The sequence below is a fragment of the Cervus elaphus genome, chromosome X (assembly GCF_910594005.1).
Source record: "Cervus elaphus chromosome X, mCerEla1.1, whole genome shotgun sequence".
NCBI lineage: Eukaryota > Metazoa > Chordata > Mammalia > Artiodactyla > Cervidae > Cervus > Cervus elaphus.
The window spans coordinates 145,409,777-145,433,446 of record NC_057848.1 but is presented as its reverse complement, the minus strand read 5'-3'; the positions used below and the strand labels follow the sequence as shown (position 1 = coordinate 145,433,446).

Below are 23,670 nucleotides of genomic sequence, written 5' to 3'. Positions count from 1 at the left end.
TGGTCGGTATTTGGTTTCCTCATCCCTTGTACTCTGTGTTTTACAAAATTATAAACAACAGTTTATGCCTGGTTAATTCAAAATATTGAAATAAATTCTAATAATTTCAACCTCATGCTCATAGGCTCATTTATTCCCTAAACATGAACTGAGCCTCTGCTCATTGTAGGCTCCATGCTAGTACTTGGAGAGCTGAGAAAAAGATCTAGCCAATGACCATAAAATTATAGAGTCGAGAAGCAGCTGTCATATAAAGAAAATGGTGACATGACAGCAGTCAAATGTGAATTCCCTGATGCAAGGTGGTGGTGGGCCTTGGGAAAATATAAGTCCTTCAGTGGTAAGTAATTATAAGTTGAGTGTATGGTGGGCTGAGTGAGGCTGTGGTAATCCTGACCAGGGACCAGGTTCTCACATGGTGGGCCCCATAGTTTAAAGACAAAGCCTGGGATGGGAAACTGCCCTTAACAGTTATAGGCACACCTCACTCTGTTGCACTTTGCTTTATTGTATTTCACAGGTACTGTTTTCCTTTTCTTTGTTCTTTTTCTTTAACAAACTGAAAGTTTGTGTCAACTGTGCTTCCAACAATTCTTCCAGCTCCATGTTTCCAACACCATTTGCTCACTTCATGTCTGTCACATTTTGATAACTCTTGCAATGTTCACACCCTCAGCAGCAAAAAGATGAACTCACTGAAGGCTCCGATAATGATTAGCATTTTTTTTTTTAGCAAATGGGTGTTTTTAATTAAGATATCTATATTGTTCTGAGGCATAATGCTATTGCCCACTTAATAGCCTACAGTATAGTGTAAACATAAATTTTATGAAAACACTAGGAAACCAAAAATTTCTTGTGACTCAGTTGTGATATGGACTTTCCTTTGGGGGTTGAGAACCAAACTTGTAGTATTTTTGGAGTCTGCCTGTGCTTTGGGATTGTGAGTAAATCAGAGAGAAATCATGTGACTGGCATGGAATGTACCCTGTGCTCTTGTTCCAGTACAGGTAAACACTGTGCAGATGAGATGTTTTATTCACATTGCCTTCTCTCCACGGAGTTTCCCAGAAATCAGGGTGGCACTCCCCTGAAGTGGGATGATGCCTTGAAGCCGCTGGACTGCCACACTCTGCCCTCGCTGGGGGAGCCAGAGCCCACACCACTAAAAAAAATAATCATTCTAATCAAGTTATCGTGACTGTAATTTGGCAAACAATAGGCAAGGAATAGATACTCGTGGGTAGTTAAATGAATGAAAGTGGGAGTGGTTTATAAAAAAAGGGCAAGTGAGAGATAGGTAAGTTTGGGCCCCTTGAAACATTTTGGAACTTTGTGTTACATCCACTGAGGATGTCTACTTCATGGTGACCTTCAGTGACATACTCTTAAATGGGATATACTAGTTTTCCTTGCTAACCAGGATTTTGCCTGATAGGGGTTCTTTGCCCTAGACCCCTGCTTATTCTTTGACATCTCCTGGGTTGAAAATTGAACCACAGTGTAGTGGGTTGAATCTCCGGGGGACAAATTGATCACAGTAAGGACTGGCATCTTTGACAGTCTCAGGACAGGGCAGGCAATGGGCCAGGCATTTTACAGGTATTATTCTCAGTCCCCGAGACAGAACTTCTGAAACCCATGTCACCGATGAAGAAATTGAGGCTCGCAGAGTTTGGTAAGGTATTCAGTTTCACACAGTTCCTAAATGACAGAGTTGGAAGTAGACTCCTGGCCTAAATAAGTCTGATGCCCACACTTTGCCATTCCTCCTAGCTGGAGGCCAGCTTTGTGTCCCTTCAATTCGCCTTACTTCTTATCGACTGGTCCAACGTGTATGTCAGGTGATAAAAAGAACTCTGTGCCCAAAATACTGGATGGAAATATGTAACCACAGCAATAAGCATATCAAAATAATTGAGAAGTCTGAATAAAGCAAAGAAAGGTAATATTTAGTGACAGTATAATCATCTGCATATCCAAAGTCACAGAACCGAAATGATCAGGGGCCCAGAAAATCATGCTGGACAGCCCCTTGCTTTTGGAAGTTTAAACTGTTCAAAGAGAAGTTCCATAAAAGGTGAAGCGTGGCTAGTAAAGAGAAGGGGTAGATGAAGGTGTTTTATCCTTTGTCAGCACATCCATCCTGCCTTGCCTTACAACTTCCCTACGTCACATCACTCCTGGGACGGGAACCTGGTCTCTGAAGGGTTTTCAATAGGGAAATGGGTCGAGAGGTTGCCAGGATGTGGCCTTGCCCAGGAAGACTTTTAATAAAGAAACAGGAGCCAGGAGGAAGAGGCCCTTACAGGTGGGCTGGGGAGGGCAACATGCCCCAGGCAAAGTTCTCAGCCTGAGCACTCACTCACTTAACTTTCAGGTCTCAGGGACTTGTGACTCCCGCCTAGAGGGTGCCCAGGTCAGCAGACCTATATCTGAGATTGGCCGGCTCAGGTCAGTAGAGAGAAATATTTCTAAGGTGTGCCAGGAGGAAGGAGGGCAGCCCTGCCAAGCCCATATCAGCAGAGACCTCACAGAATCCTCCCTGTTGCCATGGCAGATCCTTGCAAATGTCAGAAAGAGATGGCCTCATATCCTTCTTGGGGTAACAGAAAAGTGATGAGCTTGCTTTGAGGCGGAGGTCTCAGGTCAGCAGGGGGGGAACTCTTAGGCCTTCACCTGAGTCAGATTTAGGGTACAGAGTCAGCACCCCCAGTGGGATCACCATCATATGCATACTCAACCTGCCTGATGCAGTTGTCACTCATGGCATGGCAGGTGTGGTCAAGCGATGCCACCGTCACATCATTTTGGATCTGAGGAAGTGTTCTCAGATCCAAAAAGAGGGGAGCCTCGGGCTCTGCCAGCATCCAAATCAAGCAAACTGAATGAGGATTGAGAGGCCCACCCACTTTTGGATAGAGGGGAAAGGGGGCCTGGCCCTGCACTCAAGACTGAAATCCTGAGAGAAGGATGTGGGACTGAGCCACCACCCCAGGCCCAAAAGTTTTTTAAGTTTACTTTTTTAAAGCAGTTTTAGATTCACAGCAAAATGGAGCAGAAAGTACAGAGAGTTCCCATATGTCTTCTTCCTGGACATGTGTACAGCTTCCACCACTGTCAATGTTCCCCAGCAGAGTCGGCTGTTTGCTACAATCTAGGAAGCTACTTTAGCAAACAAAGTCCTGACCTAGCACACTTACTTGCATTACCTTCATTCTTGGTATTGTACCCTCTGTGAGTATAGACAAATGGATGATGACTTGTATCTAGCCTTATGAGCTTCTCTGGTGGGTCAGTGGTAAAGAATCCACATGCCCATGCAGGAGACATGGGTTCCAACCCTGGATGGAAAGATCCCCTGGAGAAGACAAAGGCAACTCACCCCAGTGTTCTTGCCTGAGAAATCCCATAAACAGAGGAGCCTGGCAGGCTACAATCTGGGAGGTCACAAAGAATTGGACATGACTGAGCGACTAAACAACAGCATCCACCCCTATAAGGTCATACAGAGCAGTCTCACAACAGTAAAACCTCTCTGTGTCCTGTTCATCCCTCCCTCCGCCCACCCCCACCCAGTCCCAGGCAGCCATTGGTCTTTTTACTGTTTCTGTAGTTCTGCTTTTTTTCCAGGAGTCATGTGGTTGGAATCATGCAGTGTGTAGGCTTTTCACCTTAGTTTCTTTACTTAGTAATACACATCTAAGGTTCCTCCATGTCTCTTCAGGGTTTGGAAACTTATTCATTTTTAGCACTGAACAGTATTCCATTACTTATCCTGTTACCTACTAAAGGACACCATTGTTGCCTTTTAAGTTTTTGAAAATATGAGTTAAGCTGCTATAAACAACTGCATGCAGGTTTTTGTGTGGATGTAAGTTTCCAGCTCGTCTGGCTAAACACCAAGGAGCATGACCACTAGATTGTAGGGTAAGAGTATGTTTGTTGTTTAGTTACTCAGTCATGTCCTACTCTTTGTGACCTCATGGACTATAGCCCACCAGGCTCCTCTATCCATGGGATTTCTCAGGCACAAATACTGGAGTGGGTTACCATTTCCTTTTCCAGGGAATCTTCCCAACTCAGGGATCGAACCCATGTCTCCTGCAATGCAGATGGATTCTTTACCATTGAGCCACCTTGGAAGCCCAAGAATATGTTTAGTCTGTTAAAAAATTATTAAAGTATGATTGACATACAATAACCTGTACATATTTAATGTATACAAATTGATGAGTTTGGAGTTAAGTCTACTGTGAGACTACCACTGCAATTTATGCCATAAACATATCCATTACCTCCAAAATTTCCCTCTCACCCTTTTTTAAGTTTATTTTTAATTGGAGTATAGTTGTTTTACAATATTGTGTTGGTTTCTGCCATACATCAACACGAATCAGCCATAGGTATACATATTTCCCCTTCCACTTGAAACTCCCTCCCACCTGCCACTCCTTCCCACCCCTCTTGGTTATCACAGACCGGTGGTTTGAGCTCTACGTCTGCGTCTCCATTCCTGACCTGCAAATACATTCATCAGTACCATCTCTCAAGATTCTGTAAGTATGCGTGAGTATACGATATTTATATTTCTCCTTCTGACTTACTTCACTCTGTATAATAGGCTCTAGGTTCATCCAGCACATTAGAACTGACTCAAATATGTTCCTTTTTATTGCTTAGTAGTATTCTGTTGTATAAATATGTACCACGGCTTCTTTATCCATTCATCTGTCAATGGACATCTAAGTTGCTTCCATGTCCTAGCTATTGTAAATAGTGCTGCAATTAACATTGGAGTACATGTGTCTTATTCAGTTATGGCTTCTTAAGGGTATATGCCTAATAATGGGATTGTTGGGTCATGTGGTAGTTTTATTCCTAATTTTTAAGGAATCTCCATACTCTTCTCCATAGTGGCTATTTCAATTTACATTCCCACCAACAATGCAAGAATGTTCGTTTTTCTCTACACCCTCTCCAGCATTTATTGTTTGTAAATTTTTTGATCTATTCTAACAGTTGCCTTCTCACCCTTTATGTTTTCTGTGTGTGATAAGAACATTTACCATAGTGTTTGCCCTCTTAGAGAGTGTACAATATAGTATTCTTAACTGTAAGCTCTATATTATATAGTGGTTTCCTAGAACTTATTCATTTTGTATAATTAAACTTTGTAACTTTTGATTAATAATGAGAATTGGAACACTGCCTGCCATATCAGTGAATAAACATTGTCATTTATCAACAGTTGCAGCCCCCACAGATGGTAAGCCTTGAGGGAACACAAGATGTAAAACTATAGGATACAGATAGGTGAGGTTCATATCAAAGGAATGATTTCAGTGAGCCCAGATTCTTGCATCTTCCCATACAAGGAAAAGCGCTAAATTCCTCAACTTGGGTTATCTGGTTTTCCTTCATTTATGATAATCTTTTGATATTCAGACTACCTACCCTTTGTTCCAAAACTTCTATATAACCTGGCTCCTTCCCTCCCTTCCCCAGAGCAGTTCTCTCAGGGTTACTCAAGATGCTGCCTCCTGGGTAGAAGTCCTAAATGTTTCTACCAAATAGAACATAACTGTCAACTTTGAGGTTGTGAATGTTTTTTAAGTCTACATTTCCTTCCCATCCACCCTCCCATAGCCTCTGGCAACCACCACTCTATTCTCTGCTTCTTTGACTTTGACCATTTTAGATTCCTCATATAAATGACATGCAGTATTTGTCCTTCTTTGTCTGGCTTATTTCACTGTAGCATAAATTCCTCTAGTTATATCCATGCTGTCATAACTGGAGAGGTTAGCTTCTTTTTAAGGCTGAATGATATTCCATTGTATGTATATTTTACATCATCTTTATCCATTCATCTGTCCCTGGACACTTAGGCTACTTCCCTCTCTTGGCTATTGTTAATAGTACTGCAATGAACATGGGAGTGCAGAATTCTCTTCAAGGTCCTGATTTCAATTCCTTTGGATAGTAGTGAAATTGCAGACAATATTATGTATTATTTTTTATTTTTTGAGGAACCTCGATACTATTTTCCATAGTGGGTGTACCAATTTACATTCCTACCAGCAGTGTTGAATATGTATAATTTAATAAGAAACTTGCAGACTGTCCTCCAAAGTGGCTCTACCATTTTGTATCACCACCAGCAAGGAATGAGAATTCTTGTTGATTCACATTCTTACCAGCATTTGTTGTTGTCAGTCCTTTGGATGCTGGCCATTCTGAAAGGCATGTTGTGGTATATGCTTGTTTTTTTAATTTGCAATCCCCTAATTAAAAGACACTTACTCCTTGGAAGGAAAGTTATGAACAACATAGATAGCATATTAAAAAGCAGAGACATTACTTTGCCAACAAAGATCTGTCTAGTCAAGGCTATGGTTTTTCCAGTGGTCATGTATGGATGTGAGAGTTGAACTGTGAAGAAAGCTGAGTGCCAAAAAATTGATGCTTTTGAACTGTGGTGTTTGAGAAAACTCTTGAGAGTCCCTTGGACTGCAAGGAGATCCAATCAGTCCATCCTAAAAGACTGGGTGATCATTGGAAGGACTGATGCTGAAGCTGAAACTCCAGTACTTTGGCCACCTCATGCGAAGAGTTGACTCATTGGAAAAGTCCTTGATGCTGGGAGGGACTGGGGACAGGAGGAGAAGGGGACAACAGAGGGTGAGATGGCTGGATGGTATCACCGACTCGATGGATATGAGTTTGAGTAAGCTCCGGGAGTTGGTGATGGACAGGGAGGCCTGGTGTACTGCAATTCATGGGGTCGCAAAGAGTTGGAGACGACTGAGTGAACTGAACTGAACTGAACTGAATGGTATATGATGCAGAGCCTCTTTTCATATGCTTGTTGCCATCTGTTTATCCTCCTTGGGGAAGTATCTATTTATATCTTTTGTCCATTTTTTATTAGATGTTAGTTTTCTTCTTATTACTTTTAAGAGTTCTTTGTATATTTTAGGTTAGAGTCTTCATTAGATACATCTATGGTTAATATTTTCTCCCAGACTATGGCTCATCTTCTTGTTCTCTTGATGGTATATTTTTACAGAGCAGAAGTTTAAAGGGAATGAAATCTAGCTTATCAATTATTTCTTTCATGGATCCCCATCACTTTTTTTCTATGTTGGTATTTCGTTGATTGATTGATTGTTATGTGAAACGTGGAATCTTTTTTTAATATAAATTAATTTATTTTAATTGGAAGCTAATTACTTTACAACATTGTAGTGGTTTTGCCATACATTGACATGAATCCACCACGGGTGTACATGTGTTCCCCATCCTGAACCCCCTCCCACCTCCCTCCCTATCCTATCTCTCTGGGTCATCCCAGTGCACCAGCCCTGAGCACACTGTCTCATGCATCAAACCTGGACTGGCGATTCATTTCACATTCATTTCACATGCTGTGGTTCATGGGGTTGCAAAGAGTCAGACATGACTGAGCGATTGAACTGAACTTTGTCAGTTGCTTCGTTTGCTATTATATTCTCCCATTCAGAAGGCAGTCTTTTCACCTTGCTTATAGTTTCCTTTGTTGTGCAGAAGCTTTTAAGTTTAATTAGGGCCCATTTGTTTACTTTTGCTTTTATTTCCAATACTCTGGGAGGTGGTGCATCGAGGATCCTGCTGTGATTTATGTCAGAGAGTGTTTTGCCTATGTTTTCCTCTAGGAGTTTTATAGTTTCTGGGCTTACGTTTAGACCTTTAATCCATTTTGAGTTTATTTTTGTGTATGGTGTTAGAAAGTTTTCTAGTTTCATTCTTTTACAAGTGGTTGACCAGTTTTCCCACCACCACTTGTTAAAGAGATTGTCTTTTCTCCATTGTATATTCTTGCCTCCTTTGTCAAAGATAAGGTGTCCATAGCTGCATGGATTTATCTCTGGGCTTTCTATTTTGTTCCATTGATCTATATTTCTGTCTTTGTGACAGTACCATACTGTCTTGATGACTGTAGCTTTGTAGTAGAGCCTGAAGTCAGGCAGTTTGATTCCTCCAGTTCCATTCTTCTTTCTCAAGATTTCTTTGGCTATTCGAGGTTTTTTGTATTTCCCTACAAATTGTGAAATTATTTGTTCTAGTTCTGTGAAAAATACCGTTGGTGGCTTGATAGGGATTGCATTGAATCTATAGATTGTTTTGGGTAGTATACTCATTTTCACTATATTGATGCTTCCAATCCATGATCATGGTATCTTTGTCCATCTATTTGTGTCCTCTTTGATTTCTTTCACCAGTGTTTTGTAGTTTTCTATATATAGGTCTTTTGTAGCTTTAGGTAGATATATTCCTAGGTATTTTATTCTTTTCATTGCAGTGGCAAATAGGATTGTTTCCTTAATTTCTCTTTCTGTTTTCTCATTGTTAGTGTATAGGAATGCAAGGGATTTCTGTGTGTTAATTTTATATCCTACAACTTTACTGTCTTCATTGATTAGCTCTAGTAATTTTCTGGTAGAGTCTTTAGGGTTTTCTTTGTAGAGGATCATGTCATCTGCAAACAGTGAGAGTTTCACTTCTTCTTTTCCTATCTGGATTCCTTTTATTTCTTTTTCTGCTCTGATTGCTGTGGCCAAAACTTTCAAAACTATGTTGAATAGTAGTGGTGAGAGTGAGCACCCATGTCTTGTTCCTGACTTTAGGGGAAATGCTTTCAATTTTTCACCATTGAGGATAATGTTTGCTGTGGGTTTGTCATATATAGCTTTTATTATGTTGAGGTATGTTTCTTCTATGCCTGCTTTCTGGATTTTTTTTTTTTAATCATAAATGGATGTTGAATTTTGTCAAAGGCTTTTTCTGCATCTACTGAGATAATCATATGGTTTTTAACATTCAATTTGTTAATGTGGTGTATTATGTTGATTGATTTGCAGATATTGAAGAATCCTTGCATCCCTGGGATAAAGCCCACTTGGTCACGATGCATGATCTTTTTATATGTTGTTGGATTCTGTTTGCTAGATTTTTGCTGGGATTTTTGCATCTATGTTCATCAGTGATATTGGCCTGTAGTTTTCTTTTTTTGTGGCATCTTTGTCTGGTTTTGGTATTAGAGTGATGGTAGCCTCATAGAATGAGTTTGGAAGTTTACCTTTTCTGCAATTTTCTGGAAGAGTTTGAGTAAGATAGGTGTTAGCTCTTCTCTAAATTTTTGGTAGCATTCAGCTGTGAAGCCATCTGGTCCTCGGCTTTTGTTTGCTGGAAGATTTCTGATTACAGTTTCGATTTCTGTGCTTGTGATGGGTCTATTAAGATTTTCTATTTCTTCCTGGTTCAGTTTTATAAAGTTGTACTTTTCTAAGAATTTGTCCATTTCTTCAAAGCTGTCCATTTTATTGGCATAGAGCTGCTGGTAGTAGTCTCTTATGATCCTTTGTATTTCAGTGTTGTCTGTTGTGATCTCTCCATTTTCATTTTTAATTTTGTTGATTTGATTCTTCTCCCTTTGTTTCTTGATGAGTGTGGCTAATGGTTTGTCAGTTTTATTTATCTTCTCAAAGAACCAGCTTTTGGCTATGTTGATTTTTGCTATGGTCTCTTTTGTTTCTTTTGCATTTATTTCTGCCCTAAGTTTTAAGATTTCTTTCCTTCTATTAACCGTGGGGTTCTTCATTTCTTTCTTTTCTAGTTGCTTTTGGTGTTCAGTTCAGTTGCTCAGTCATGTCTGACTCTTTGAGACCCCATGAATCGCAGCACACCAGGCCTCCCTGTCCATCACCAACTCCTGGAGCTTACTCAAACTCATATCCATCGAGCCAGTGATACCATCCAGCCATCTCATCCTCTGTCGTCCCCTTCTCCTCCTGTCCCTAATCCCTCCCAGCATCAAGGACTTTTCCAGTGAGTCAACTCTTCGCATGAGGTAGCCAAAGTATTGGAGTTTCAGCTTCAGCATCAGTCCTTCCAATGAACACCCAAGACTGATCTCTTTTAGGATGGACTGATTGGATCTCCTTGTAGTCCAAGGGACTCTCAAGAGTCTTCTCCAACACCACAATTCAAAAGCATCAATTTTTAGGCGCTCAGCTTTCTTCACAATCCAACTCTCACATCCTACATGACCACTGGAAAAACTATAGCCTTGACTAGACGGACCTTTGTTGGCAATGTAATGTCTCTGCTTTTTAATATGCTGTCTAGGTTGGTCATAACTTTCCTTCCAAGGATTAAGCATTTTTTAATTTCATGGCTGCAATCACCATCTGCGGTGATTTTGGATGGATATTTCCCATGAAGTGATGGGACCAGATGCCATGATCTTCGTTTTCTGAATGTTGAGCTTTAAGCCAACTTTTTCAACTCTCCTCTTTGATTTTTGGTGTAGAGTTAGGTTATTTATTTGACTTTTTTCTTATTTCTTTAGGTAAGCCTGTATTGCTATGAACCTTCCCCTTAGCACTGCTTTTACAGTGTCCCATGGGTTTTGGGTTGTTGTGTTTTCATTTCCATTCATTTCTGTGCGTATTTTGATTTCTTTTTTGATTTCTTCTGTGATTTGTTGGTTATTCAGAAGCGTGTTGTTCAGCCTCCATATGTTGGAATTTTTAATAGTTTTTCTCCTGTAACTGACATCTAATCTTACTGCATTGTGGCCAGAAAAGATGCTTGGAATGATTTCAATTTTCTTGAAATTACCAAGGCTAGATTTATGGCCCAGGATGTGATCTATCCTGGAGAAGGTTCTGTATGCACTTGAGAAAAAGGTGAAATTCATTTTTTGGGGGTGAAATGTCCTATAGATATCAATTAGGTCTAGCTGGTCTATTGCATCATTTAAAGTTTGTGTTTCCTTGTTAATTTTCTGTTTAGTTGATCTATCCATAGGTGTGAGTGGGATATTAAAATCTCCCACTATTATTGTGTTACTGTTAATTTCCCCTTTCATACTTTTTAGCATTTGTCTTACATATTGCGGTGCTCCCATGTTGGGTGCACATATATTTGTAATTATTATATCTTCTTCTTGGGTTGATCCTTTGATCATTATGTAGTGTCCTTCTTTGTCTCTTTTCACAGTCGTTAGTTTAAAGTCTATTTTATCTGATATGAGTATCGCTACTCCTGCTTTCTTTTGGTCTCTATTTGCGTGGAATATCTTTTCCAGCCCTTCACTTTCAGTCTGTATGTGTTCCTTGTTTTGAGGTGGGCCTCTTGTAGACAACATATATAGGGGTCTTGTTTTGTATCCATTCAGCCAGTCTATGTCTTTTGGTTGGGGCATTCAACCCATTTACATTTAAGGTAATTATTGATAAGTATGGTCCCATCGCCATTTACTTTGTTGTTTGGGGTTCGAGTTTATACACCCTTTCTGTGTTTCCTGTCTAGAGAAGATCCTTTAGCATTTGTTGAAGAACTGGTTTGGTGGTGCTGAATTCTCTGAGGTTTTGCTTGTCTGTAAAGCTTTTGATTTCTCCTTCATATCTGAATGAGATCCTTGCTGGGTACAGTAATCTGGGTTGTAGATTACTCTCTTTCATTACTTTAAGTATGTCCTGCCATTCCCTTCTGGCCTGAAGAGTTTCTATTGAAAGATCAGCTGTTATCTTTAATGGAGTCTCCTTGTGTGTTATTTGTTGTTTTACCCTTGCTGCTTTTAATATTTGTTCTTTGTGTTTGATCTTTGTTAATTTGATTAATATGTGTCTTGTGATGTTTCGCCTTGGGTTTATCCTGTTTGGGACTCTCTGGGTTTCTTGGACTTGGGTGACTATTTCCTTCCCCATTTTAGGGAAGTTTTCAACTATTATCTCATCAAGTATTTTCTCATGGTCTTTCTTTTTGTCTTCTTCTGGGACTCCTGTGATTCAAGTGGTGAGGTGTTTAACATTGTCCCAGAGGTCTCTGAGGTTGTCCTCATTTCTTTTGATTCTTTTTTCTTTTTTCCTCTCTGCTTCATTTATTTCTACCATTCTATCTTCTGCCTCACTTATCCTATCGTCTGCCTCTGTTATTCTACTGTTGTTTCCCTCCAGAGTGTTTTTTATCTCATTTATTGCATTATTCATTATGTATTGACTCTTTTTATTTCTTCTAGGTCCTTGTTAAACATTTCTTGAATCTTCTCAATCCTTGTCTCCAGGCTATTGATCTGTAACTCCATTTTTTTTTTCAAGATTTTGGATCATTTTCACTGTCACTATTTGGAATTCTTTATCAGGTAGATTCCCTATCTCTTCCTCTTTTGTTTGGTTTTGTGGGCATTTATCCTGTTCATTTAGCTGCTGAGTATTTCTCTGCCTTTTCATCTTGTTTATATTGCTGTGTTTGGGGTGGCCTTTCTGTATTCTGGCAATTTGTGGTTCCTCTTTATTTGGGAGGTTCCTCTCTGTGGGTGGGGTTGGATGGGTGGCTTGTCACGGTTTCCTGGTTAGGGAAGCTTGTGTCAGTGTTCTAGTGGGTGAAGCTGGATTTCTTCTCTCTGGTGTGCAGTGTCCAGTAGTGAGTTTTGAGATGTTAGTGAGTTTGGTGTGACTGGGCAGCCTGTATATTGAAGCTCAGGGCTATGTTCCTGCGCTGCTTGAGAATATGCATGGCATGTCTTGCTTGGAACTTGTTGGCCCTTGGGTGGTGCTTGGTTTCAGTGTAGGTATGGAGGCTTTTGATGAGCTCCTATCAATTAATGTTCCCTGGAGTCAGGAGTTCTCTGGTGTTCTCAGGATTTGGACTTAAGCCTCCTGCCTCTGGTTTTCAGTCTTATTCTTACAGTAGCCTCAAGACTCCTCCATCTATACAGAACCAATGATAAAACATCTAGGTTAATGGTGAAAAGTTTCTCCACAGTGAGGGACACCTGGAGAGGTACACAGAGTTACATGGAGAAGAGAAGAGGGAGGAGGGAGATAGAGGTGACCAGGAGGAGAAGAGAGGGTTTCAAAAGGGGAGAGAGCAAGCTAGCCAGTAATCACTTCCCTGTGTGCTCTCCACAGTCTGGGTTCCTCAGAGATGTTAATGGAGTTACACAGAGAAGAAAAGAGGGAGGAAGGAGAGAGAGGTGGCCAGGAGGATAAAAGGGGGAATCAAAAGGAGAAAGACAGTTCCAGCCAGTAATCAGTTCCCTAAGTGTTCTCCACAGCCTAGAACACACAAAAAGATTCACAGAGTTGGGTAGAGAAGAGAAGGGGGAGGGAGGAGATAGAGGCGACCTGGTGGAGAAAAAGGAGAGTCAAAAGGGGAAGAGAGTAATCAAGCCAGTAATCTCGCTCCCAGGTAAAAATGGGTACTGAAGATTGGGTTCTTAAAGGTACAAAATTGATAACAAATACCAAAAAGCAAAGATTAAAAATCTAGAGTAAAGGTTAGATACTCAAAAATGCAATATTAAAAAAAAAGTCACAAAAATTATAATATATATATATATGTGTGTATATATATATATATATATACACGAAGTTTGCTTTAAAAATAGGGTTTTTTTGGCAAGGAAATAGTAGGTTATAAAAATGAAAATTAAAGGAGTAATAGAGGACTTAAAATTTTTTTTTAATTAATTAAAAAAATATAATAGTAAAAATATATCTAGGACTTTCTCTGGAGCTGTTGTGGGCAGTGTGAGGTCAGTTCATTTTCAGATAGTTCCTTTATCTGGCTTATACTTCTCAAGATCTATAGGCCCCTTCCTATGTAGTCAGTTCTAACTGCAGGGTTTTAATCGATTGCACCTGTCACTTCCAAAGCGGTTCCCTCTGTTTATTTTAGCTTCTTCTGTTTGCTGGTCTCTTCGGTGTCTAATTTCCACCCTGACACAAGGGGGCGGTGGTGGTCACTTTTTTAGGCTCACTTGTTCAGTCATGCTGTGTGGAGGGAGGAGCACTGCAAACAAACATCACTGGTATGTGTGGGGCGTGGTCGCAGGGTTTGGGCCACACTGGGTTTGCCCCCGCTCACGGCATGTGTGCTTTCCCAGTCTACACTGCTCAGGCTCTAGGTTGCTCTGCCGGGAACTGTCTGAGGCAGGCCCTGGGTTGCGTGCACTTCCCAGGTCTAAGCTGCTCAGGTTCAGGTTCTCAGGTACTCCACAAAGGCGCAGACTTGGTTGAACCTGCGTTTTGTGCCCGTCCCAGGTCTGAGCAGCTCAGGTGACCAGGTGCTTGGTGAGCTCAGTCACCCCCAGTTGGAGGCTGTGTCTTATTGCCTCCCCTGTACCAGCTGCTTGGTTTTCTGGGTATACAATGGGCACACCTTCTCAGGTGTGCCATGTGTCTCTTCTGGGGAGCTGATCTCTGGCTGTGACCCTCCCGGCGGATGTCAACCATCCATAATCCCAAAAAGTCTTGGTTAGCAACGAAGCCTGCTTGCAGTTTCATAGAGGATGACTCTCTGGGGCTGCAATTGCCCCCTTCCGGCTCTGGTTGCCCTCGCCTGCCTGTCTCCAGCAGAGGATGGGCCAGTCTGCAGCCAGCTAGCTCTGCTCAGTCCTTTGTTCTGTGAGCGGGCCTGGCAGTGTCTTAGGTTAGGGCTTTTTGTGAGATAGCTATCCCACAGTCTGGGTTGCTATTTCAAGTTAGTTCCCTCAGATTGGCCTCGGGACATTCAGGCCTGGTCCTTGCCCTAAGCAATGCAGCCCATGCCTCCCTGCCCAGCCCTTGCTTGCTAGTGGCAGATGCGAGTGTCTGGGCTGCTTCTCCACTGGGAGTTGCCCTTAGGCATGTAATCTGTGGGTTTTAATTATTTATTTATTTATTTATTTATTTTTCTTCCCAGTTATGTTGCCCTCTGAGATTCCAAGGCTCGCCACAGACCCACTGGTGAGAGTATTTCCTGGTGTTTGGAAACTTCTCTCTTTTTTAAGACTCCCTTCCCAGGATGGATCTCCATCCCTACCTCTTTTGTCTCCCTTTTTATCTTTAATATTTTGTCCTACCTCCTTTTGAAGACAATCGGCTGCCTTTCTAGGTGCCTGATGTCCTCTGCCAGCATTCAGAAGTTGTCTTGTGGAATTTGCTCAGCATTCAAATATTCTTTCAATGAATTTGTGGGGGAGAAAGTGGTCTCCCCATCCTATTCCTCCACCATCTTAGGACTGCCCCTTGAAACATGGGATCTTAATTCCACAACCAGGATTTGAACTCACACCCCTTGCATTGGAAGCACAGTTTTGTCTTTTATAATTTGAACTTTTATTTTTTGCTTGGGGATAGCCGATTAACAATATTGTGACAGTTTCAGATGAAAAGTGAAGGGACTCATCCATACATATACATACATCCATACATATACATGTATATACTCTCCCCCAAACTCTCCTACCATCAATATTGCCATATAACACATAACCAAAATAATTAAGAGAGATAAAGGAGAGAAAGAGATAATGCTCAGTAACCATATGATCATCTGCATGTGCAAATTCAGACACCCTCAAGTCATCAAGGGCTTACAAGATTATCAGGTGCTATCCTTCTATGTAGAAAGTACATACTTTCTTTTTTTATTTTTTTATTTTACTTTATTTTTTTAATTAAAAATATTTTTTTTTTTTTTTTTGGCTGCTCTGGGTCTTAGCTGTGACACTCAGGATCTTTATTGCCACATATAGGCTCTTTAGTTGTGGCATATGAAAGTTTTAGTTGTGGCACATGAACTGTTAGTTCTGGTATGTGGGATCCAGTTGCCTGACCAGGGATCGAACCTGGGCCCCCTGCACTGGGAGCACAGTCTTAACCACTGGACCAATAGGAGGGTCCTGAAAGTAAAGATTTTAGAACTACCCTAAATCTGGTGGCTCAGAAAGTAAAGAATTCACCTGCAATGTGGGAGTCCTGGATTCAATCTCTGGGTTTGGTACATCCCCTGGAGGAGAGCACCCCACTCCAGGATTCTTGCCTGGAGAATCCCCATGGACAGAGGAGCCTGTCAGGCTACAGTCCATGGGGTTGCAAAGAATAGGACATGACTGAGCGACTAAGCACACACCCAAAATCTGGTTGAAGAGAAGGAATATATCAGCTCTTTTTCTCTGACAGCATAACATCTGTCCTGAGTTCCTTGGTTTCTGCTGCATTTTCCTAATCTTACATCACTTTTGGGACTGAGTCCCGTTTTCTCCCAGATTTCCTAGAGGGTAACTGCTCAAGTGTTTGTAGGAATATACGTTTCCCAGGAAGTCTTTAATCAAGCAACAGAAGCTGATATCTGAACTCCATGAAGGAGGACTGTGGAGACAGTGACTCCTGATTATGGTGGTCACCCAAAGAGGTATCTTACATCAGTAGAAAGAGCAGTCCCAGGCTGTGGTAGATGTAGTGGGGATGCTGAGCAAGAGGAATCCAGGACTCGAGTTGCATCCCCACTGCCTGGTTTTGGAGGCCCTTATGGACTACGATCACATGAGGGTCACCCTGACTTCCAACTTGGAATTCTCAAGGAGACTTGGACCTTGATGTAAGACAAGCAGCTTCATAAAGCAGACAGTGGAGTTACAGGATTCATTACGTGTCAATGTGAGGACATGAAAGTGGACTCACAGTAGCACACACTGCATAAAAGGAGGCCCTGGAAAACCTCTGTCGCTGTGCTCCCGAGGAAGCTCAAGTCACAGATGTCAGGTTGATTTCAGTCTGGAAATTCTCAGTGAGGTGAGGCCTCTGTCTAATAGGATCAGCCTAGTTTAGTGGGTGGACGAACCTGAGCCCAAGCAGGACCTCAGATGACAATGCTGAATGTTAGAGGGGACCCCTGGAGAGGGAGCCAAACAGCATTCTGTAAATTCTTAGCTCTGAGAGACCCAGAAGAGTTACTTCTGAGTGGTCCCCTCATTCCACCTGTGTGATCTCAGGGACGGCAAGGCCTTCTCTAGCAGGATAGGGCCCCAGATCTGCAGAGGGGTGTCATCTTGACCATAACCAGACTTAAGGTGAGGACAATCAGTGCTAATGAGAGGATCTCTCCCTGAAAGAGGGAGGCTTACAGAGTGGCAACCCTCCTGACAAGCAGAGATGCTCAGAGCAGTGCCCTGATTCCCTCCACTAGGGACTTGGGAAGGTGAGGGCTTTGTTTGGGGGCTGAAGGACTTGGGTTCATAGATGGAGACTTTCAGGGCTCTGATAAACTGCACACGGAGGACCCTGAGAGAGAATCCCGGGACGGATGAATATTGAGCTACCGGGGTTCCCGTAGCACGCTGCCCCTGCCGTCGTCCCTGGGAGACCGCACGTAGGACCTTACGCAGCTCCCCTCCACTTCCGCTTCGAAGGCGAGAAGTTTGACCGATAGCCGCAGCGACCGTTTGACGGAGACTTGGTGTCCAGGACTCGTTAGGAACCAAGGTGAGGACCTGAATGTAGCTGAAGGAGCTTTCCCAACCCTCCCAGTAATAAAAGTGACCCATCCACATCCCACCCCTGTGATATGGCTCTTGTGGGCCCCTCAGTGCTATTGGCTGAATGCGGTCTAGCGTCTCAGGTGAAGGCATTGGTCTGTGGGGGTAGGCCCGGATTCTACCCTCGAAGGAGCTCTCGGTCCTAGATAACGGCCCTGAGGGCCGATGAGCAGACTTCGACACTGCAAGGGGGCCACACTGAGCGGCCCCCCTGCACTCAGCTCTAAGAGGCCCTAGGTGGAGCTGGCTGATTGTGGTGCCCCCTGTTGTCCACAGGAGGTGGTCCTGGGGAATTGAGAGTCTTGCCCTAACAGAATAAAACCAGTTCAACAAAGGGAGCTAGTCCCCAACATGATTCATGGTTGTGACGCTGAGTGAGGTTGGGGGCTACTTCCTTAAGAAACGGGGCCACATCAAGCACCAGCCCTGTTCTCAGGCCTGGGAGAATTGGGCGTTTTGACATGACACTTCCCGGGACATCTCAGGGAAGTGACAGACCAGGTCAAAGGGGGCAGCCTCAGGTTGACAGGGGAGGGTTTCGGGTTTACCAGGTGTCATGGTGAGAACCTCAGAGGCTGTGGGGATGTTCCACACCACATCATTCAGACCAAATCCTCCCTGTCGTCATCCCTGGTCGACCTCAAGAATACATGTCGGTCCCCACTGTGGGCTAAGGAGTGGTCATCTAAGGGAGTGGTCAGCAGAAGGAGAAATCTTAGACCCTGTCATGAGTCAAAAGTAGACCTTGGTTACTTCTATGTCCTGGCTATTGTAAATAGTGCTGCAGTGAACATTTGAGTACAAGTGTTTTTTTCAGTTAGTTTCCTCAGGATATATGCCCAGTAGTGGTACTGTTGGCTCATGTGATAGTTTTATTCCTAGTTTTTTATGCAGAGTGAATTAAGTCAGAAAAAGGAAAGCCAGTATCATATATTAATGCATATATATGGAATCCAGAAAGATGGTACTGATGAACCTGTTGGCAGGGCAGCCTGGAGATGGAGACGTAGAAAACACACTCATGGACACAGTGGGGGAAGGAGAGGGAGGGGCAGATTGAGAGAGCAACATTGAAAACATACATATTACCATATGTAAAATAAATAACCAGTGGGAATTAGTTTCATGACTCAGGGAGCTCAAAGCCAGTACTCTGACAGCTTAAGAGGGGTGGGATGGGGTAGGGGGTGGGATGGGGTGGGATGGGGGAGAGTTTCAAGAGGGAGGGGACATACAGTATACCTATGGCTGATTCATATTGTTGTGGGGCAGAAAATAACACAATATTGTAAAGGTATTATCTTTCAATTAAAAATAAATAAGTTTGTTTTTAAAAAGACACGTAGAAGAAAAGAAAAGCAAAAAAAAAAAAAAAAATTAACTTTGAATTGGGATCTTGGATGGGACCACAGGGACAGCAACCTGCCTGCAACAGCTTCCATTCTTAGGAGACCATGTTTGGTAAGATGAGGTCATCTTCACTTCCTCCTGTTGGGACACAGGGTGGTTGGCTTTTACTATCACACAGGCATCAATTCAGGAGAAAGAGGAGGTTCTCTACCAGGAGCTCAGTTGAGGAACCTGAGTGAGGACACAAAGCATCCATCCCAACCCTTGGATTTCAGCCCAGGAAATCTCAGGGATGGGCTGTGAGGTTGAACATCTGCTTTACTGTTTTATACCAAGTCTAGGGGAGGGGAAATGTCTAGTCTGAAGGTGCAGCCACCAGTTAGCAAATGGAGAATAATGCCCAACATTTTAAGGAGCCAAGGTAAGGACCATGAATGATGATCCCAGTGAACTCAGGGTAGAAAAGACCCTACTAAGCTCTCAGCACTGGTTATCCCCTGGGAGGGAGGTGGACTGAGGCATCCCTTCACTTGCTTCTGGATCATGTGGGGGTCTAAACTGTCAACATCAGAGTTAGCAGAGGGAAGGATGCCCAGGCTCCGCCAGGATTTGATGTGATAATAGTGAAGATGAGCTGAAAGGAACCCACTGTCAGCACCTGCTGTCACCTCAGTAAATCCAAAGCAGGGCTGAGAGGATGCAGAGGAAAAATCTAAGGCCTCTGTTCTTCCTCTGTGGGATTCTCAGGGGACACGCTGACCAGGAAAACAGGAGCCTTGTGGATTCCTAGGGCAGTGTCCCCAAGGACACCTGCAGAGGCGGCCTTTGATTAAGCCAAGGTAGAATCTCCCTGTTTTAAGGTGCTCATGTCACCTCATTCTCCATCCTCCAGGTGCCCCAATCCCCTATTGGCCCAGACTCCTGCCTACGGTCCCTGAGCACAGCCATCATGCCTCGTGGGCAGAAGAGTAAGAACCGTGCTCGTGAGAAACGTCGCCAGGCCCAGGCTGATACCCAGGGTCTTCATGATGAGGCCACCACATCTGGGGGAGAAGAGACCACCTCTTCCTCTCCTCCTGATTCAGAGAGCGCTCCCTCAAGCTCATCTGCTGCTGGCACCCCCAAGGGGCCTCAGGGAGCCCAAGGCACCACCAGTGCTGCTGCAGGTGCTATACGCAAAAGATCTGGTGTCGGTGGCAAAGCACACTCAAGATCTGGTGCAGGTGGCAAAGCACGCTCAAGATCTGGTGTAGGTGCCGAGGGCCAAGTTCAGGAAGGTGAAAATTCCTCCCAGGCCTCAGCTGCTGCTGAGAGTTCTCACACAGAACTTCTGGCCAGGAAGTCAGAGATGTTGGTGCAGTACATGCTGTTTAAGTATAAAGTGAGGGAGCTCATTAAGAGGTCTGAAATGCTGAAGGTTATCCACAGAAGGTACAGGGAGCAATTCCCTGAGATCCTCAGCAGGGCCTCTGAGCACATGGAGCTGGTGTTTGGCCTGGTGCTGAGGGAAGTCAGGCCCAACAGTCACTCCTATACCCTGGTGAGCAACGTAGATTTCAGCGACAGTGAGTCTATGAGAGGTGATTGGGGGCTGCCGAAGAATGGTCTTCTGATGCCTCTGCTGGGTGTCATCTACCTCAATGGCCGCCGTGCCTCTGAGGAGGATGTCTGGAAGTTCCTGAATATTCTGGGCATCTATGATGGAAGAAGGCACTTCATTTTTGGAGACACCAGGAAGCTCATCACAGAAGATCTGGTGCGGGAAGAGTACCTGGAGTACCACCAGGTGCCCGGCAGCGATCCCCCTCGCTATGAGTTCCTGTGGGGTCCTAAAGCACTCACAGAAAACTGCAAGATGAAAGTCCTGCAGTTTTTGAGCAAGGTCAACGATTCGGTCCCCGATGCCTTACTGCCGCATTATGAGGAGGCTTGGAGAGAGGAGGTAGAGAGCGCCAGAGCCAGAGCTGCAGCCAGTGCTGGCCCTTCTGCCTCAGGCAGTGCTGGCCCTTCTGCCTCAGCCAGTGCTGGCCCTCCTGCCTCAGCCAGACCTGGCACTTCTGCTGCAGCCAGGGCTGCCACTTCGGCCTCAGCCAGGGCTGATATGTCTGCCACGGCCAGGCCTGGCCCTTCTGCCTCGGCCCATGCTGGCCATCCTGCCTCTGCCAGGCCTGGCCCTTCTGCCTCTGCCAGGCCTGGCCCTTCTGCCTCTGCCAGTTCTGGTCTTTCTGCCTCAGCCAGACCTGGCACTTCTGGTGCAGCCGGGGCTGGCACTTCGGCCTCGGCCAGGGCTGACGTGTCTGCCAGGGCCAGGCCTGGCCCTTCTGTCTCAGCCAGTGCTGGCCCTTCTGCCTCAGCCAGTGCTGGCCCTTCTGCCTTGGCCAGACCTGGCACTTCTGGTGCATCCAGAGCTGGCACTTCGGCCTTGGCCAGGGCTGACATGTCTGCCAGGGCCAGGCCTGTCCCTTCTGCCTCAGCCAGTGCTGGCCCTCCTGCCTCGGCCAGACCTGGCACTTCTGGTGCAGCCAGGGCTGGCACTTCAGCCTCGGCCAGGGCTGACATGTCTGCCACGGCCAGGCCTGGCCCTTCTGCCTCAGCCAGGCCTGGCCCTTCTGCCTCAGCCAGTGCTGGCTCTCCTGCCTCAGCCAGTGCTGGCACTTCGGCCTCGGCCAGGGCTGACATGTCTGCCACGGCCAGGCCTGGCCCTTCTGTCTCAGCCAGTGCTGGCCCTCCTGCCTCGGCCAGACCTGGCACTTCTGGTGCAGCCAGGGCTGGCAGTTCGGCCTCGGGCAGGGCTGACGTGTCTGCCAGGGCCAGGCCTGGCCCTTCTGCCTCGGCCAGTGCTGGCATTTCTGCCTCGGCCAGTGCTAGCACTTCTGCCTCGGCCAGTACCCACTCCAGGGCCACATCTAGCTGCTCATCTCACCCCTAGTGTGGTCTGAAGCCTGCTCTTCACTTTGTGGTTGTAAAAGCCTGTCAACCTGTGTTCCTAATATGCATCAATAACTTGTTGACTTTCCCCCATAATTTTCAGTATTACTTTTTTCAACAGAAACTTTATTTAGTTTAATGATAGAAGTATATTAATTACATGGGTACACACTATTTGCTGTTTGTCAAATTTAGGAGTAAGAGTTTTGTTTTTTGAAATACATATTGGAAATCCTTAAATCACTTGTGATCCAGGATGAGAATAACATCACTTTAGTATAAGAATATGCTTAGAAATGTGAAAGACACCACACTAAGAGAGGCTCAGAACATTGATACATAAATAGAGATATAGCTGAAAGTTAGTCAGTTTTTGGTTTGCTTTCCTCTCTGTTTAGTCTCCCTTTTTGTAAAGATAAAAGTTATATACATGGATCTGCTTATGGTTTTCAAGAATGTTTGAGAATATAAATTATCTCAAATGATTTATTCGTGGTTCTTCTTTTACACAAACATTAATTGAGCATCTACTCTTAAGAAGTCTTCATGCTTATACTGGTGATATTTAGTCAAAAATGTCCCAGCCTCTGCCCATTCAATTATAGTCTCTCAGAGAAGCCGTCATTCTATGGAAGAGGCTGAGATGCTCTCTACCTCAAGAAGAAAAAGTGAAAAGGGTAAAGTGGGGTTGGAAACAGCATATTACATTGTTTTCATTGCTAGGCAGAATTTTTGCTAGATTCAGGAGGTTGGGTATTTTTTTTTTTTCCTTCAGTTAGAATGCTGCATAGTACCTGATATCTGTTAGATGCAAAAAGAAAAAAAAAAAAAAAGAATACTGGCTGATGTAATCCCAGCTGATTATCTGAGGTCAAGATAATCATAGTAATAACAGCCACTGCCCTTAATGTCTCAGTAGAGTCAAGCACCATGACAGATGCTTTCTGTAAATACATATATTCCACCAGTCCAGCAAGACAGGGCTTATCAAACACAGTTCACGATGGAGAGCCCGAGGCTCATAGAGATAGTGTTTGATTTTTGCCGAAATACTTCAGGCTGGTAAATGACAGAGCTGGGACTAGACTCCTGCTCTATAAACTACTGGAGCACTCATACTATTTTCACCCTCCCCCGACCCCAAGACATACCCTTGTCTTTTTTTTTTAAACAAGTACTTTTAACATTTGATATTTCATTTCCTTTTTCTTATTTATTTATTTGGCTGTGCTGGCTCTTAGTTGCGACACGTGGGGTCTACTTCCCTGACGAGGGATCAAACATGGGCCCCCTGCATTGGGAGCCTGGAGTCCTAGCCCCTGGACCACCAGGAAAGTCCCCACCCTGTATCTTTTATTTCAGTGTTTTTCTCAATACTTCAAAATTTGTTCTAGGTGATAAAGAATGCCCTTGTGCTCAAGCTACTGGATCAGAATGTGTAACCAGAGCAGTAAGAATACCAAATATATTTAACAAAAAATACATATCACTTATTCATTATTCACAGATAAATGAGACAATATTCGGTGCCAGTATAAGCATGTACGTTGGCCATATTAGATAACTTCTGAAGACCAAGGGCTCTCCATATCATGCTTACAGTCTCTTGCCGGTAGAAAGTATATCTATCAGAAGAGAAATAACATGAGAACCTTCACCTGACTGATAAGGAGATAGATTGATGTACTTTTTTTACCTGATGGGTGACCACCTGTCCTGGGACTCCTGCCATGGGCTATAGCTTCTCCATCTTCCAGCACTCCTAGGAGAGAGACCCATTCTCTGTAGCACTGCAGAGCAAACACGGCTCAAGAGTTTGCAGAGATGTATAATTTCCCCAGAGCCTTTAATCCAAGATACAGAAAGCAAGATGAGGACCCCATGTAGGAGGATTGAGGAGAGCAGCACCCCAGAATATGGGTGGGGGGGTCACTGGAACAGCATTCCCGACTGCTCTCAGACACACAGAATCTCAGAACTGTTAGGTAAAGCACAGCCTCGCTTATTTCTCAGGCTTCTCAGAGACCTAAGAAACTTGGTGT

The 23,670-nt window shown here is 43.9% G+C and overlaps 1 protein-coding gene across 1 annotated transcript; it reads left to right on the top strand.

Moving 5' to 3' along the window:
• Positions 1–17,203: 17,203 nt before the first annotated feature.
• LOC122689901 (melanoma-associated antigen B4-like) lies at positions 17,204–22,080 on the top strand. Its single transcript, XM_043896710.1, has 2 exons — positions 17,204–17,297; positions 19,593–22,080. Exon 2 carries the CDS (start codon positions 19,650–19,652, stop codon positions 21,627–21,629), a length of 1,980 nt encoding a protein of 659 aa, XP_043752645.1. The 5' UTR covers positions 17,204–17,297; positions 19,593–19,649; the 3' UTR covers positions 21,630–22,080.
• The last annotated feature ends 1,590 nt before the right edge of the window (positions 22,081–23,670 follow it).